We start from the raw sequence: 17,021 nt of genomic DNA on the forward strand, positions 1-17,021 counted from the left end.
TGCTGGAGCTTAAATGGAAGACAGGTTCATGCAAGATTGTTTCAGATGACATACACAAGGTCATGTCATCTGATATGGTTGTACCTGCTGGAAGTTATAAAAGGAATTATTGGATTATGCAGGATTTTTCCAGGATGTCAGATCCGATGCCATGACATCCTGTACACAAAACATTCAGTATGAATGTCTGGTGTTTTGTGATTGCATAATTAATGACAATCTTTGTATGATTGAAGATATGATTAGCTGGCGCATTCAATCATGGATTACAACCAGATTTACTTATTTTCCAAGGAGATCTAACCAGTTGTTATAAAAAAAGATTTGATTGGAAAATAGATTTAGGCTTTTCAAGATGTCCAAGCCCAGCAGAATGCTTCTATAAAAGGGGACTTAGAAAACCTGTTTGAACACACAACCAAGACTGAGCGAAATACAGAGAGAGAGCTAAGGTTTGTGTCTGTTTAGTCGTAAGACTTATAGGTCATTCAAGTCATCCATTGATGATTGAATTGGACTGATTTGTGGTTGTAATTTGTCACTCTAAAGCTGTTAAGCAAGAGTGTGTGTCTTCTTGATCAAAGCTGTGAAGCAAGATCAAGAGTGTGTCTTCTTGATTGAAACTGTGAAGTAAAATCAAGAGTGTGTAATTGAAAAGTATTTTCTTTTCACAAGGGATTGTTGTTTAAAATCACTGGTGTGTGATTGTAAGGGAAGTGAGTGGGTTCTCATATCTAAGAGTCCTTAGGTAGAAATTGCACGGGTAGAGATTAGGTGAGAAAGACTGTAACTTGTTGAAGTATACGGAGAGTCTTTGAACTAATTCTATTTTAGTGAATTTCCTTCCTGGCTTGGTATCCCCCAGACGTAGGTGAGTTGCACCGAACTGGGTTAACAATTGCTTGTGTTATTTGCTTTACCATTATGTATTTTTTATCCATTGTGTGTTAACAGATATTAGTGTCGTAACATTACCTTCGACATCTTATATCTGATACCAGAATTTCAATAGGTGTAAAAACTTCATCGAAGTCAATTCCTTACTTCTGAAGAAATCCTTCCGCCACAAGTCTTTCCTTGTGTCGAATTACTTCACCTTTGGAATTCAACTTCACCTTGTATACCCACTTCACATCGACTTCCTTCTTTCCTTGAGGCAATTCGACAAGTGACCATGTGTTGTTGTCTTCAATATAGTGCTTTATGCAACCTGTATACCTTGCTTTCTTCACGATGTTTTACTAACCCAACTGGTTGTGCAACATAATCTTCTTCATCTAAGGGGCCATTCAAGCACACACATTTCACATCCATCTGACATGTGTGCCAGTTATTCATGTTTGTTAGACCAACAACCAACCTGATTGTTTCGATCCTAGCAACAGGTGCAAAACCTTCATCGAAGTCAATTCCTTCCTTCTGAAGAAATCCTTACGCCACAAGTCTTGCCTTGTGTCGAATTACTTCACCTTTGGAATTCAACTTCACCTTGTATACCCATTTCACATTGATTTCCTTCTTGCCTTGAGGAAATTCAACAAATGACCATGTGTTGTTGTCTTCGATGAACTTCAGCTCCTCATTCATTATTTTCACCCACTTCGAATCCTTTAATGCCTCAACTACATTGACTGGTTCAATATCTGGATAGAAAGAATAGTGTAGCAGCTCACCTTCATCATTGAGCACATCATATGATGTAATTCTTGTAACCTTGAAGACATGTGTCTTGTTCTTTGAGGTCTGCTTATGCTTGCTTGACCTCTGACTACTTCTTGTCGAACTTCTCTTTCGACTTTATTTGTTGGTTCTTCACATAAGATTCTCGCTGAATCTTTCTTGACTTTTTCAAGCCAATCCCATTCCTTAGTCTCATCTACGATCACGTCCCTGCTGATCACTACTTTCTTGTTCACTAGGTCGAACAACTTCTAACATCTAGTCGAATGATATCCTATTAGGATCATCTGACTCGACTTGTCATCAAGTTTTCTTCTCAACTGATCTGGCACATGTCTATGTGCTATAGATCCAAATACCTTCAGATGACTTAAGCTAGGCTTGACACCAGACCCATATTCTTCTGGCGTAATTCCTTTTAGCTTCTTCGCCGGACATCTGTTCGAAATATATGTAGTTGTCGACACTGCTTATCCCTATAATTCTTTGGGCAAATGCCTGGCTTTCAACTTACTTCTCACCATGTTCATGATGGTTCTATTCTTCCTTTATGTCGTTCCATTCTTCCGTGGAGTGTAGGGTGGCACCACCTCATGTACAATCCCTTATTTCTCACATAACTTGTCGAAGTCTTTCGACACATACTCTCCACCACCATCAGTCCTCAGAATCTTGAGTTTTCGACCACTTTGTCTTTCGACCATAAATTTAAACTTACCTCGATCACTTCACTTTTCTTTTGATCAGGTAAGTCCATAGTTTTCGATATAAATCATCTATGTGATAAAGTATATGTCACCTCCAATAGAATCCACTTGAATAGGACCACACACATCAGAGTATATGACTTCAAGAATTTCCTTCAACTTGCTTCCTGCATCCTTGCTAAAGTTGTTCTTGTGCTGCTTCGTCTGCACACATTCTTCACACACTTTATTTGGAATGTCGATTTCTGGTAACCCTAAAACCATATTTCTTCTTTTCAGATCTTTGATGTCTTTGAAATTGAGATGGCCAAGTCTATAGTTCCATATCCATTCACCCCTGCTAGTTACAGTTGCAAGGAACTTGTGCTCCATCATATTAAGTTCAATCCTAAAGGTTTCATTCTGAGACATAGGTTCCTTCAAGATTAACCTTCCACCTGAGTCGAGAACTTTCATCATCTTATCTTCGATCGACACTTTGTAGTTCTTTTCGACCAACTTCCCTATGTTGGGCAAATTACTTTTCATGCCTGGTATGTACAGTACATTTGACATTATAGACCTTTTTCCATCTTTCCTCATAATCAAAACATCACCAATACCGTCAGCTGCTAGAGTATTGTCATTTGCAAATTTTACCATGTTCTTCATTGAGGGTTTCATGTTGACAAACCAATCTTTCCTACCAGTCATGTGTGATGAGCATCCTGAGTCCAACCATTGGTCCTGGAATCTTTCTTCATCTCTTGTTTTGACCATCAACAACATCTCTTCTTCTTCATGCTTTGCAAACTTTGCATCAGTTTCCTGATTCTTCTATTTTTCAGAGTAATACTTGAGTAGTGGTCATACTTCTGACAATTGAAACATTAAATGTGACTTTTGTCAGGTTTTCGACCACCACCTCTTCCTCTACTTGTACCACCACCTCTTTGGTTGTTTTGGTATGCGGGTCTTCTCTAATTAGACCAACCTCCTTGTTATTGATTTCGACTAGCCGAATTGTTGTATCCCCATTTACCTTTGTTGTCGAGCCACTTCCATTTGCCTTTCTTTTCTCTTACCAGTTGCGCCTGCAAAGTCACATCACTCTTCGACTTTCCTGCAACTCTTTCAGCCATTCTTTGTTCATGAGATTCAAGTGTCCCTTGAAGCTCTTCCTTTGTCAATGTTGACAAATCTTTCGACTCTTCTATGACTACTACCACGTGGTAGAACTTTGGAGCCAATGACCTCAAGATATTTGAAACAATTGATCTTGATGTCAACACTTTTCCACATACCTTGATTTGATTCATCAGTTTTGTAACCCTAGTGAAAAATCAGTTCATTGTCTTCCATCTGAAGCAATTCATACATTCTTTTATGAGTTTGTAACCTTAACTCTTTCACCTTCTCTCTACCTCCAAACAATTTTTCAAGAATTTCCCATGCTTCTTTCTTTAATTCAACATTACTAACCTTTTCAAAATTATCAAAATCAACACATTGATGAATTATAAAGAGAACTTTATAATCTTTCTTCTTCAATTCTTCGTGTGCAACCTTTTCTTCATCCGTCGTGTTTATTGCAAGCGGTATCACTCCCTCCTTCACAAGATCCCAAAGATCTTAATAGCAAAAGACAACCTTTATCTGCTTGCACCAATTTTCATAATTTTGATTCTTCAGAATTAGGAGACTCGCTGGAAAATGTCCATTCAGATGATTTATCACCATCATGTTTTGCTTCCCACGAATCATTCAGCCAGTTCACTAGATACCGAATGTTGGAATTAAACTCAAAACTTTGAGTAGTTCTTAGTCAATCTTGATGAACAAGATTCAATCACACCGATTGAATCCCCTCTTGTTCTTCACTCTTCACTCGAGTGAATCAACCAACCTTGATTGCAAGATTGTATCGCTGCACAATGATGATGGAAACAAGAAAATTAAATTAAATTGGGGAAAGAAAAGAGTTATGGTTTGTTGAGAGAGAGAGAGAGAGAGTGAGAGAGAGAGATATAAAGATAAAGATAGAGAGAGAGAGAGAGAGAGAGAGAGAAGATGAATTGGTTATGCAAAGTTTCTCTCTGCTCACAAACTGTGATTCTTTATTCCTTTTGCAACTGGACTAGTAGGTATCCAATTGGGAGATTAGGTTCTCATGTTAGGGGAGTAGCTATCCAACTGGACTAGAAGGTACCCAATTGGGAGATTAGATACCTAGTTGGGCAAGTAGGTACCTTGTTGGGAGACTAGGTACCTAAGTGTGCGTCTGGGCACCTATGTCCAGTGTGTTTTACTTTCCTTATTCTTATTAGATTATCCATCCTTAGTGCCAGTAAAATTATATTGTTACATATATAGTCCCTCAAGCACGAGGGCTTGGAAAAGACAGGGTAATTTGGGTGTTATAAGATTTCAAGCATTGGTGGCGAGAGCTGCCTTGATCCCAGAACCTTGGAAGACCATCTTGGTTTGATACTTTAAGTTGAGTCCTTTAGGTGTGTATTTAAACTGAGTCCCTTCTGTGAGACTTTAAATTGAGTCCCTCATGCGAGACTTTTAGTTGAGTCCATTAAGTTGGACTTTAAGTTGAGTCTCTCAGGTGAGATTTTAAGTTAAGTATCTCAAACAAGACTTTAAGTTGAGTCCTTCGGGTGAGACTTTAACTTGAGTCCCTCAAGTGATACTTTAACTTGAGTCCCTCATGTGAGACTTTAAGTTAAGCCCCTTAGGTGATACTTCAACGAATTCTTCTCCCTGGGAAATGTATGTATGAGCATTTCATAAGGGGCCGGGGAGGAACACTTCAACGAGTTCCTCTCCCTGGGGCCAACGATGTCCTTGGCTAAAGTAGTAACGAGAGTAAAATGATACATCAAGGGAGAGGATAGAAATTTTGAAAAGAAGGCCCAAGATGCAAACACTCCTAACACAAAAAACTCATGAAGAAACCAACACATATCACCTATAAGGGACAAACAAATGTTCAAACAAAGTGAAAAACCCACAGAAAGCTTCACTCCCATGAACGCCTGCCATGAGAAAATATGGAAAGAGGTCCTCCATATGCATAACATCTCCCAACCGCAAGATCCCAAGATAAAGGTGTTATGGTCCGATCCTCATAACTGGTGAAAATTCTATAAGGTAATAAAGAGTTACATAACGTCGATGGCCACCTTTGAAGTAGAAGAAAACGTCAGACATGTCAAGGTAAGATATTTAGTCATTAATGTGCCCTCATCATATAAAATAATCATAGGACAACCCGTGTTTAACCAACTTGGGGCCACTCTATCAATCTTATACATATGCATGTAGTACCTGCTCCCAGATGGGAGAGTCGTTGTTATCTAGAGGAATCAGAAGATTTCTCGAAAATTCTATGTGGAAAGCTTGAAGCTGAAGTAGGTAAAAATGGTAGGCGTGAACTCCGTAGGTATAAAGGCGAAGGTAAAGCCACCATAGAAAGTTTCCATTAAGGAAGGCTTGACCATTCCAGACAAGGGGAACACAAAGGCTATGGAAGAAAACCTCATGTCGCAAGATGATTTCTAGGGCAGTGAGTCTCATTTAGTTCAGGTTGTTTGATGTTATTTAGATTATACGAGTTATATTCTCGGTTGTTTTTGTAAGGATAAAATACATTTTTCATAAAGGGCTAATAATTAAAGGATATTGAGTTTGATTGATATTATAATATTTCACATTCATAGATTATATTGGTGTGTGAACATATTTACAAAGAAGATTAATTAAATGGTAGAAAGATATTTGCAGCCCACAAATTAAATTTAAAGATGAAATGCACAGATTAATTGCTAATATGATACTTTGAAAGCATATTGCACATAAGTAACATAAACATAAAATGCATATTACTAGTATGATAGTATGACCGTGTTTTGTTAATATGAAGTAACATGAAGTGTATAAAACACTACACAAAAAAATCCTTTTACCTTAATTAAGAAATAAATTTTATCTCAACACAAAAAATTCCTTTTACCTTAATTAAGAAACAAAATTTATCTCAGTTACACAAGCGAGGTAACAAAAAGCGTTATAAAAAATTATCATCTTTTCTCTCGGTTATAGATCATATACCGAGGAAAAAATTGTACTGCTCATGGGTTCAAACTCTAACAACAGTAACTTTTAATTTTGTTGAAAAACACTCAACTTTTCTTCTCGGTGTTAAAACTATCCTAGGTGAAAAATAAGTGTATATATATATATATATATATATATATATATATATATATATATATTATATATATATATATATATATATATATATATATATATATATTTTATTGAAATACGAATTTTCATAATTTTATGTTATTTTTGTTTAAATCTACAAGTACGACTTTAAAGAATTTTTTTGAAACATCTTCATCATCATCCTTGTGAATCTTTGTGAAAGGAAAATGCTTGCATATTCGTGTATTGCAATTTGTTCTATATGGATCTTCATTCATTTGTTTCTGATATAAAATTAATAAATGTTAGATACAGAAAATAATTTATCATGTATAAAGACAATAGATTATGTAAAGAACACAAACCTTGAACCAATACTATTTTATGCTCTTGCAATCCACCACAAAGACAGTTTACACACTCATTTAAGTTTTACTTTTTTCAATCATAATATTTTTATTATCAATTTTTGTGATTCAGAATGTTTGTGATTCAGATATATAGTGTGGCGTTAGCGTTCTGAATATTTGTCATGACAGTTTCACGCAAATCACTAATGTTTCTTGTGGATTAATGTGTTGACGGTGTCTTTTTGAGCATTGAACCTCAATAATTGAACAAAAAATATTTGTTTATGGACGACACAAATATATTGAGACAAAATTGTTTTAATTTTCCCTTCGGTTGTGACATAAAAACAAATTAAAATGTTATTTATTTTTTAAATAAAAAATAAAATAAAATTTAGACTTTTCCAATCGGTTTTCAAATCCACTGAGGTAATAAATCAATTCTATTGCAAAAGAAATGGTGAATGGTAAAAATTTAAAAGTAACCTTGCTAAATACTATTTGGAGAAACTTCCCTGAAGCTATTCAGGTGAAGCCACAATCGTCCTATTTTGTTAGGAGGTATATTGGTTGTCCTCTTCCTCATGGAGGATGTATCCTTTTATACTCCTTCACCCATTAATGATCCTTAAAGGGATGCTTCTTCATATCATTGATTAAGGTGGTTATGGACAACATCGATCGTCCTCTATAATTATAAAATAACGTATTTTCCCTCAATTCCTGTAACTCCCATGCAATCATGAAGATATTTTGTAACCGTCAATTGTGATTGTTCATATGGATTCCTAGCATTGTTCACAAGGTCAGGTTTGACTTGTTCTTTTGTCAGAATTATTACGAGACCAATTTCGATTTGCTAGCTTTATATTTTAAATGAACCCTAATCGGGTTTCGACTTGGGCAAGGCTATGATTATCCGACCTAGTTGCTTCTTAGTACTCGATTCACAAAAGCCCGACCTTTAGGAATTCTGGGATGTACATAAGCCCTCCGATCACGAGATCCAATCAAATTGAATTATTCAAACAAGAAAATATTGGAATTCCTTTTTCCTTAAGTCGGTCCTCTAGTCGGAGAGTAACTTGATGTTAGTGATTTTAATGATGCCCAACTTTTCTCTTTCCTCGTCATGATGTTTTTTATGGGAACTCCCACTAGTCATGATGACCGACCTTTTGAACATATTTATACTTTTTATGTGAAGGGTTCAAAGACCTTTAAACTTTAAGAGGTCAATAGAAAATATAACATTTGATTGTAATGCCTTGTTCAATTTAGTTTTAAGAGTATTAACCTCATTTTTATAAATGTGTCAAGTGTCATAACCAAACCATGAAGGTTCTTCATCCTCATTCTTATCGTTTTAAATATCTATCATAGATTGCTTAAGAGCTTCCGTTTGCTTTTTGATTTCTAAAATTTTAGCTTCTAAGTGTGAAAATATTCTTTTGTTTGAAGCTAAATTTTTAAAAGCATCTACAACTTCTCTATGTAGATTTTCAAAAGCATTTTGTAATTGAGAATAAGATATTTCATTAATAGATTCATGTTTATAACGACTTACATTCTTCTTCTTTTGACTGGCCATGAAGCAAATCTTTGTCGATTCGTCACTACTACTTGAGCTTTCATCACTTGAGGATTCACATTCACTCTCCCAAGGAACGCATGCTCTTATAGACTTTCTAGATCTCTTGCATTGGCCCTTTTCTTTGTCTTTCTTGATCAATGGATAATCTGGCTTATAATGACCGAATTTTCCATAGTTGAAGCATGAACCTCTATGTTTACCCTTCTTATTCTCATCTTCCTTTAAAGAGTTTGATAGTCTTATAAAGTTGATGAGGTTCTTGTCGGAGTGCTTGACTTTATTTTTCCTTATGTACTTATGGTACCTTTTAATGAACAACCCCATTTCTTCATCATCGGAATTCTCGTCATCACATGTTTCACTACCACTTTGCTCATTGGTTGAGGACCTTGAACAAGAATCCTTTAGATTAATAGAATTCTTTTCTACCTCCTTTCCTTTCTCATTATTTAGCTTATTCTCATTCTTTTTCTCATGTTTTTCCAAGAAAGTGAGTTCTTTCTCATGTTCTTCAAGCTTACCAAATAATGTTGTGAGGGATCATTAGCTTCCTTGATCACAATGACCTTAGGTTGCCATTCCCTATTAAGACATCTCAAAACTTTATTAGTAGCAATTTTATTGGAAATAGGCTTACCTAGAGCATTCAAACGATTTATAAGATGTGTGAACCTCTTTTGCATATCGGCAATGGTTTCACCATGCTTCATGCGAAATTGTTCAAACTCTTGAGTTAAGGTATGGATCTTAGCTTGTTTGACTTCAGTAGTTCCCTCGTGGGTAACTTATAATGCATATCACATAACTTTTCTAAATCATTTCCAAAATCTTTTTATGCTTCATAATGCTAAGATGCAAATTAAGACTCAGAGGATACCATCCAATATACATAAACGCTAAAATATCCTAGTTTTGACATCATACAAAATACATCTAACAGGAAGTTGCACTCACAAGTTGGACAACATTTCCATGGATTTTGTGATAATTTTTTCGAAGACGACGAAAGTATGTGATTCCATTTGGGTTATTTTGACAAACTGAATAAGCCGGCTCATTTCATACCAATTAAGATCAATTATCCTTTGTAGAAGTTAGATGAGTTGTATATCGAGAAGATTGTTAGCTTGCATGGTATTCAGAGAAGTATTGTGTCCGATAGATATCTGAGGTTTACGTCGAGGCTTTGGCAAAGTTTGAAAGAAACGATGGGTCTAAGTTGACGTTGAGTTATTCTTATCATCCACAAACAGATGGTCAGATAAAGGACTATTAAGTCTTTTGAGGATTTGCTGAGAGCTTGCGTTTTGGAGCAGGGAGGTAACTAGGACAATTGCTCACCGTTTATTGAGTTTACCTACAGCAAAAGTTTCCATTCTAGCATTGGAATGACACTGTTCGAGGAGTTTTATGGTAGGAGGTGTAGGACACCTTTGTGTTGGTATGATTATGGTGAGAGCGTGATGCTTGGACCTGAGATAGTTCAATAAACTACTAAGAAGATCAAGATGATCCAAAATAAGATGAAAGCTTTGCAAAGTCGTCAAAAGAGCTATCATGACAAGAGGAAGAAAAAACTTGAGTTACAAGAGGGAGATCACGTGTTCTTAAGGGTTACTCCGGTAACTGGCGTTGGTCGCGCGTTGAAGTCTAAGAAACTTACGCCATGTTTAATTGGTTCATTTCAGATTCTTCAGAGAGTAGGAGAGGTGGCCTACCGAGTGGCGTTGCCGCCATATCTTTTGACTCTTCATGATGTGTTTCATTTGTATCAGCTGAGGAAGTACATTCCTGATCCGTCTCATTTGATCCAGTTGGATTATGTTCAAGTTAGAGAGAACTTGATAGTGGAGACTTTGGTGTTGAGAATTAAGGATCATGAGGTAAAGAGCTTGCAAGGCAAGGAGATCGCTTTAGTGAAAGTTGTTTGGGAAGGTCCTGTTGGTGGTAGTGTGACGTGGGAGCTCGAGAGTAGGATGAGAGAGTTTTATCTAGAGCTTTTCTCGTCAGGTAATTTTCGAGGGCAAAAATTCATTAAGTGAGGGAGAGTTGTAACATTCTGATTTAATTACTCTTTTAATTAATTATTTATTTACTTTAATTAAGTCATTTATTTAAATAATTATTTTTATGATGTATGACATGTTTGGATCGTGACGGAATTTTCGATGATTTGTGTTAATTAATTAGTTTAGTGGGAATTAATTAATTAAATAATTGGAGATTTGAAAGAATTTGACCAATTTTGTAAATTGAGAGAGTTAGTGGTGAATGGAGAGAAGTTTAATGTTAGTTGGGTAAAATAATAATTATGGTAAATTAATTAGAATATTATATATTCTGAAATACAGAGAAATTATGTTTAGAAAACGTTTCTATCAGTACGTGAGATCAAGAGGCTTTGAGAGAAGAACATTGGAAGGGAGAGCTAGGGCTTGAGAGAAAGGATCCTTAGGAGCTTGCTTTGTTGATTTCTTGGAATTACAAGGCATATGGACTCTTCATCTAAGGGTGCTTATATCATGAAAGGATAGAGAGGTTTTCCTTAACCTCCTATAGGGTTTTTGTTTTCTTTATTGCTTGATGATGAGTATGATATATGCATGTTGATAAGTCTGTTTTGCTATGATTTGATGTGATAAATTATGTTTTGTTGCTGTGTTGTTGTGTGTCCATGAACCAATTGATCGTATGATGAAATTATATTGAAATTGAGGATGTTAGGGTGTTATTATAATTGATTAATTCATGATAAGAACAATGAATCATTGTCATTCTGGGGATGATTGACATGTCTGTCTTGTTAGAATGTGAATTTGTTGAGTTTTGATTGTTGTAATTGGGACTAGTTTTGGGGTATGAAGGGTATGTGATGAAGAAAATGAGCGATGCAGAGAAAATTGGGAATTATGAAAAAATTCATAATGTCAATCGATTGACATTAGATGACAATCAATTGCATAACGTTATTTTTGGAAAATTTTCATATGACAATCGATTGCTTATGTGTATTTTTGAAAAAAAAATAATGTCAATTATTTGGTGAATGAATTAATCGATTGCATCGAGTTTTAAGCGTGTTTTTGAAAAGTCAGTGAGTAAATGGACTTGATTACAATAGATTGTCATCCCTTGCAATCAATTGTTGCTATTTAAATTTTGAAAGAAAATTCTAAGTTAAACATGTTTTATTCCCCGACGATTTTGATTGTAACTTTTGTTTTGTAAGTCCAAATGAAAATGTTTGAAGTTTTAGAGAGCTGACGCGTAAATCTACATAGTGGTAGTGATTTTGTGATAAAATTGTTGTATGAGTGCATGATCATTGCATGAATATATATGGTGAATCATGTGTATAATTGTGTGATAATTGTACATGCTTATTCGGTGATTGATGAGGCGAGTGGTTCGGAGTGAGAACTACTCATATTGTGTTGAGTGCATGATGAATTACAATCAGTGTGGGATTGTAGTCTTACTATGTTGTTGTTATGTGAATGTTTAAAGTTATAAGGGGGTTGTATTCGTTATGGTATTGTGTCATTGCATGATTGACTGTCATGCATTATATATCGTTGTTATGAAAGATGTATGTTCATTAGTTCATAGTGAGGACTAGTGGCTTTTCCCAAGCTCAGAGTGGGGGTTTGGAGATCATAGTGGGGGATTGGGGTTCCCAGTTGATTGAAACCCGGTTTGTATGAATAACCAAATGTTGAGTTGGTATTGCATGCATATAGAGTTGAGTTTTGAGTCCGGTTAAGAGTGAGGACCGTGACAAGCATGAGTCGAGTCATTGTTACATTATAATACATGATTATGAGATGTTTGTGTAATGATGAATACTCTTGCATGATTATGTGAGGGTGACTGTGATGTGGATGAGATGTGAATACATGATGTTGGTGTGCATTCTGATATGTAGATGATTTGGTATATGTGTGAATCTATCATGATTTTTATGCACCATTTATTATTTGAATGTATTATCACCCTCTTTTATGTTGTTGCGTCTGTGCTCCCCGGAGTACAGATAATCAGGTACATGAGTAGGAGCTTGAGGTTGAAGGTGATGTTATGCCTCTTTAGTTGCTTGTTGATCGAGTCTTATAGTGGAGTCGCTCCGATACTTAATACGAGGGGATATGGATGTTTCTTTATTTGTTTATGTTGCATATCTTTCTCTTTAATTTGATTTTATGATGAAACACGTTTAAAACTAATTTTGTTGTTAGGGATTTTTATGTCGAGTATTTTATAATTCCGTTGATTATTAAATGGTTTAAAATTTTAATTATGTGGTTTAAATTTGAGTTGTTTGGATGTGGAGTAACATTCTAGTTGATAGGTTTATGTTTTATTTAATTATTTGTTGAGTCGGGAAGTAGGGTATTACACTTATCCCATTACTCATAGATTCGTAACGTGCTTTAACTTATATCTAGGATTTAATCTTATTAGTTGGAAATGTAAAAAGCAACCAATGGTGTCAAGATTTTCTTTCAAAGTAGAGTATGAGGCTCTTCCAAATATGAAATTGATTATGTGTTGAGAGTTTCTGATAGGGATACTTACGGAAGGAAATTTTACAATGTCATTTAATTTTCATTTTACTCAAGATAAAGTAAAGAGGAAAATTGTACTATCTTAGAGATACAATTATATTGATTTACTTATCGTACACTTATTTACTATCGATTTGTTTATATTGTTTAACACATTGTTTTGTTGCTCGGGACCATTTACTTTTATCGTTAATGTTTTTTGTTTTCACACATCTTTATTCTCAACAAAATTATTTATATTATTAAATTTTCAATAAAAAAGTTTTGGTGTGATTGAGCCTTTCATTTTCACAGGTCTCTATTGTTAAATCTTTAAAATAAAACAATGATGGTGTTGGTTGGTGCTGTCAAATGTTGATCAGTGCCCGGATTATAGAAAGTTGGAATCATATACTAATTTTCAAAGGAAGTTGTGTCATTTATTATTATTCTTAATTATTGTAATAAACTTTATTACGATCTGTGTCTTCTAGGTTGTAATCTTCATTCCAAATTTTTGCATGTTTATCTAATTTAGCTAAGTTGGAGGGTTGACAATGCCTGTGACAATAACATTTACTCTTCTGCATTAAAGTCTACTGCATAGACAGACGTAATACAACACAATCAATTTTATACCTTTAAAATAAAATCAATTGAAATAGCATAATCAATTTTACTTCACAATAACAAAACACGTCAAAGTTAGTTTTATACGTCTAAAATTATTTTTGCTTATCCGAAAATGGAAACATACACTATATAACACATTTATGCTTTAGCAAAATTGTTATATCTTTTCTGATAGATGAAGAAAATCTAACGGCTTAAGTTGCCAATGGTTTGTTAGTAAGTTCTCAATTCTCCTTTTTCAATGCTTATTCTTGTTTGATATACTATTCTAACTCTTATTTTTATTCCAACTTCCTTTTGCATATGGATGATAGTCATAAACTATGTTGGCTTATTATACAACAAGGGGGGCTTATATAATGCTTATAACTTCTTAATAAAGATGATAAGTATAAAAATTGAAAGGTTGAGATGGTCTCCAGTCTACAAACCGAGCAACTTCTTCCGCTGTCCTTTTTCTCATCGGTATGACATTGAGGTTGAGGTCTTGCCAGCCATGATTTTCACCTGCATGATATCCAAGAAACCATTGAAAATCTATCGCAATTTTACATGCAATGACAGAGTATCATCAACCAACTTGCATATCCCCTTGGTTATTCCGTTAGTTCCATCACCAAATGTGACATAACTATTAGAATATGGTCTTAACTCCTTAATATAGCTCCTTTAACCAGTCATATTGTGAACATCCACTATCGAAATATCAACCTTTTTTAGAAGAAACTCTAAGAGGAACATGAGCTAAGAGACATTTGACAATTTCCTTGAGTTGCCACACTTTGTTAGCATGCGTTTTCTTCCATTTCTTTCATTTGGACGTCATATGACTATAATACTGAGGATATCCATAGATTTTATAGAAAAAGGGTCATATATGACCACATCTACCACAGTTGGGACATATCTTTAAAGAGGTTTTGTTACCCCTGTGTTTAGGGTACACATGCCGAGCACGATGCTGAGACATGTGGTCCACCATCCAAAACTCAGTCTTCTTCTTAGGTGAGACTTTGATCTTTTTGTTCATGAAACTGCAGTCAAACCCTACAACCTTCATATTCTCTTTCAAGATATCATTCAACATATCTGAACTGTTGTTCTTCATATGTATAAATTCTCGCATATTTTCAAGTTTGGGCTTTAACAATTTGAATTCTTCTTTTAGACTTGTAATGGTTGATCCAAGCTTCTCTTTTTGAGGAGTATAACATTTATGGTCTTCTTTTGTAATGTGAATCCTTCCATTCAATGACTATCTCTCTGTAAATTTCAACAAGTTCTTCTACCGACATATCTTTATTACTAGCCTCACTACAAAAGTCAAGTTTACCAGTAAAAGCCATAACTCTTATAGTTATTTCTTTTTCACTTTCACCATCAAATTCATATAAAGTGATAGATAATCTCTCTTTCCGTTTCTTTAAAAAAAGTAGGAGATTCAACTTTAATGTGACCAAACCCTTCACATTTTGAACATTGAGCTCCTTTGCCTTTATTATTTTTGAAATCATCTTTGCTCTTGTTTAGGAGACTAATGTCGGACCTCTTGTCTGGGACATTTTTCATCTAATATTTGTCCAGCTTTTTTAAATCACTATTAAACTTTCTCCCAACAAGGATATAACTATATATATTGTGTTTGCTAACTTATTCAGTATGTTTAATATTGGTTACTCTTTGGATTATTTGTAGTTCTTTGGCCGAATAATTGGCACCTCATGTGCTAAATATTTGCTTATATGATTGCCCAAAAACAAACTTCTGTAACTAAAGCTGAAATGTACAGCTATGTTTGTCAAAGCATATTATTCAGAAGTTGTAAGAAATTAAGTAAAAAGTTGCCTCATTTATTTACATTACTAAGACAGAATGTGCAGATTTAGATATGATAATGGATTTATTTAGTCTAATTCAGTAGTGAAACAAAATACATAAAAATAATTTGAAGGGTGATAATATTTAATAACCATGGTAGTATCCATGTATGTTAGGCCTAAGAGATGGTTGATAACCATATTCACCAATACTTGATGACACTCCAAAGATGTTATGTCGCCTTTCTTGATTCCATAAGCTAGAATAATTTATTCCATTATTCTCTTGAAATTTTGCATATTCATTGATTCTGATAGCATTTTCATTTGCTCTATTGTTAAAACTTTCAAAAAACAATGGTGGTGTTGGTACTGTCAAATGCTGATTAATATCCTGGTCATAGAAGGTTGGAATCATATATTGATTTTCAAAGGAACTTGTATCATTCATTATATACTCTTCATCGTTGTCCTCGACTTTATTCTCATCATCGATGTGTTCTTGGTTGTAATCTTCATTCCAAATTTCTGCATGTTTACCCAATTTGGCTAACTTTTGGACCAAAGTTGAAGGGTTCACAATGCCTGTCACTACTACTTCTTGTTCTTCGGCATTAATGTCTACTCCATAAACACCTGATAACAAAGGTTATATAACTTCTTAAAGATGATAAATATAGAAACCGAAAATATGAGTTAAATTTTGAACTTTACCTTCAACTTTTCTAAGTACTTTCTTGACTTTGGCCCTACACCCTTCACAGTTCATATGTACTTTGAGAACAAAAGTCTGTACCTTAAGTATTAACAAATACATCTCAGAAAAACATAACTAAAATGAATAAATAAAAATAATTAGAAGATGCAAGGACCTCAATGTTGAATAACTCATGTTCATTTGTTGACATTTTCGGCAATACTTGCAGCTAGAAAATCAGAAGAAAAAATGCCTTTTTTGTTTTCTTATTTTTCTATGATTCATGTAAGGTTTGCACTGAAGGTGTTTTAAAGGACAAAGAATATAAAGAGCAAATGGTTGTGTTTTGGGTTGGTAAAAGTTTTTTTGACTGAGTTATGAGTTCTTACGGTTTTGTCAGGCAAGGATTTTGTGCATGTCCTTTAGACAGTAGTTTGATCTTAAGAAATGATTCTGCACAGTGATCATGTGATAGAGTTGTACGGTGGAGGCAGCCTAGTTCTGCACATTTGACTCTTTCAAAGTGAATAGAAAACACAAACAAACTTTATGTTTGCTAAAGAATTATTAACATAGCCAAAATAGCAAATTTGCAATAACAAAAGAGTTACATTTGTTATTGAAATTGTGGGTGAAGTGCTACTTACAAGTTACAACCCATATTGTTAGGGATTAAATCTGTTATTAACTTCATAAACTAATTATTTAACTAGTTAAAATTTTGTCTTTTTATTTATAGATATTCGTTTGCAGATGCGAGTTTTATCTTACTCAAACATTCTATTTTTCCAAGTCTTTTTTC

At 34.5% G+C, this 17,021-nt stretch overlaps 2 protein-coding genes across 2 annotated transcripts; one reads left to right on the forward strand and one right to left on the reverse strand.

Annotated features, from left to right (window-relative positions):
* The first annotated feature begins 10,051 nt into the window (after positions 1 to 10,051).
* On the forward strand, positions 10,052 to 10,570 carry LOC127080172 (uncharacterized). The gene has a single exon (XM_051020505.1). The coding sequence runs from the start codon at positions 10,052 to 10,054 to the stop codon at positions 10,568 to 10,570; it is 519 nt and encodes a 172-aa protein (XP_050876462.1).
* A 5,097-nt stretch (positions 10,571 to 15,667) lies between these two features.
* On the reverse strand, positions 15,668 to 16,430 carry LOC127080173 (uncharacterized). The gene is made up of 3 exons (XM_051020506.1): positions 16,395 to 16,430; positions 16,237 to 16,312; positions 15,668 to 16,158 (listed from the first exon to the last, which is right to left on the reverse strand). The coding sequence occupies exons 1-3, from the start codon at positions 16,428 to 16,430 to the stop codon at positions 15,668 to 15,670; spliced, it is 603 nt and encodes a 200-aa protein (XP_050876463.1).
* Between the last annotated feature and the right edge of the window lie 591 nt (positions 16,431 to 17,021).

This window comes from Lathyrus oleraceus, chromosome 5, assembly GCF_024323335.1.
Source record: "Lathyrus oleraceus cultivar Zhongwan6 chromosome 5, CAAS_Psat_ZW6_1.0, whole genome shotgun sequence".
In the NCBI taxonomy this organism is placed as follows: domain Eukaryota; kingdom Viridiplantae; phylum Streptophyta; class Magnoliopsida; order Fabales; family Fabaceae; genus Lathyrus; species Lathyrus oleraceus.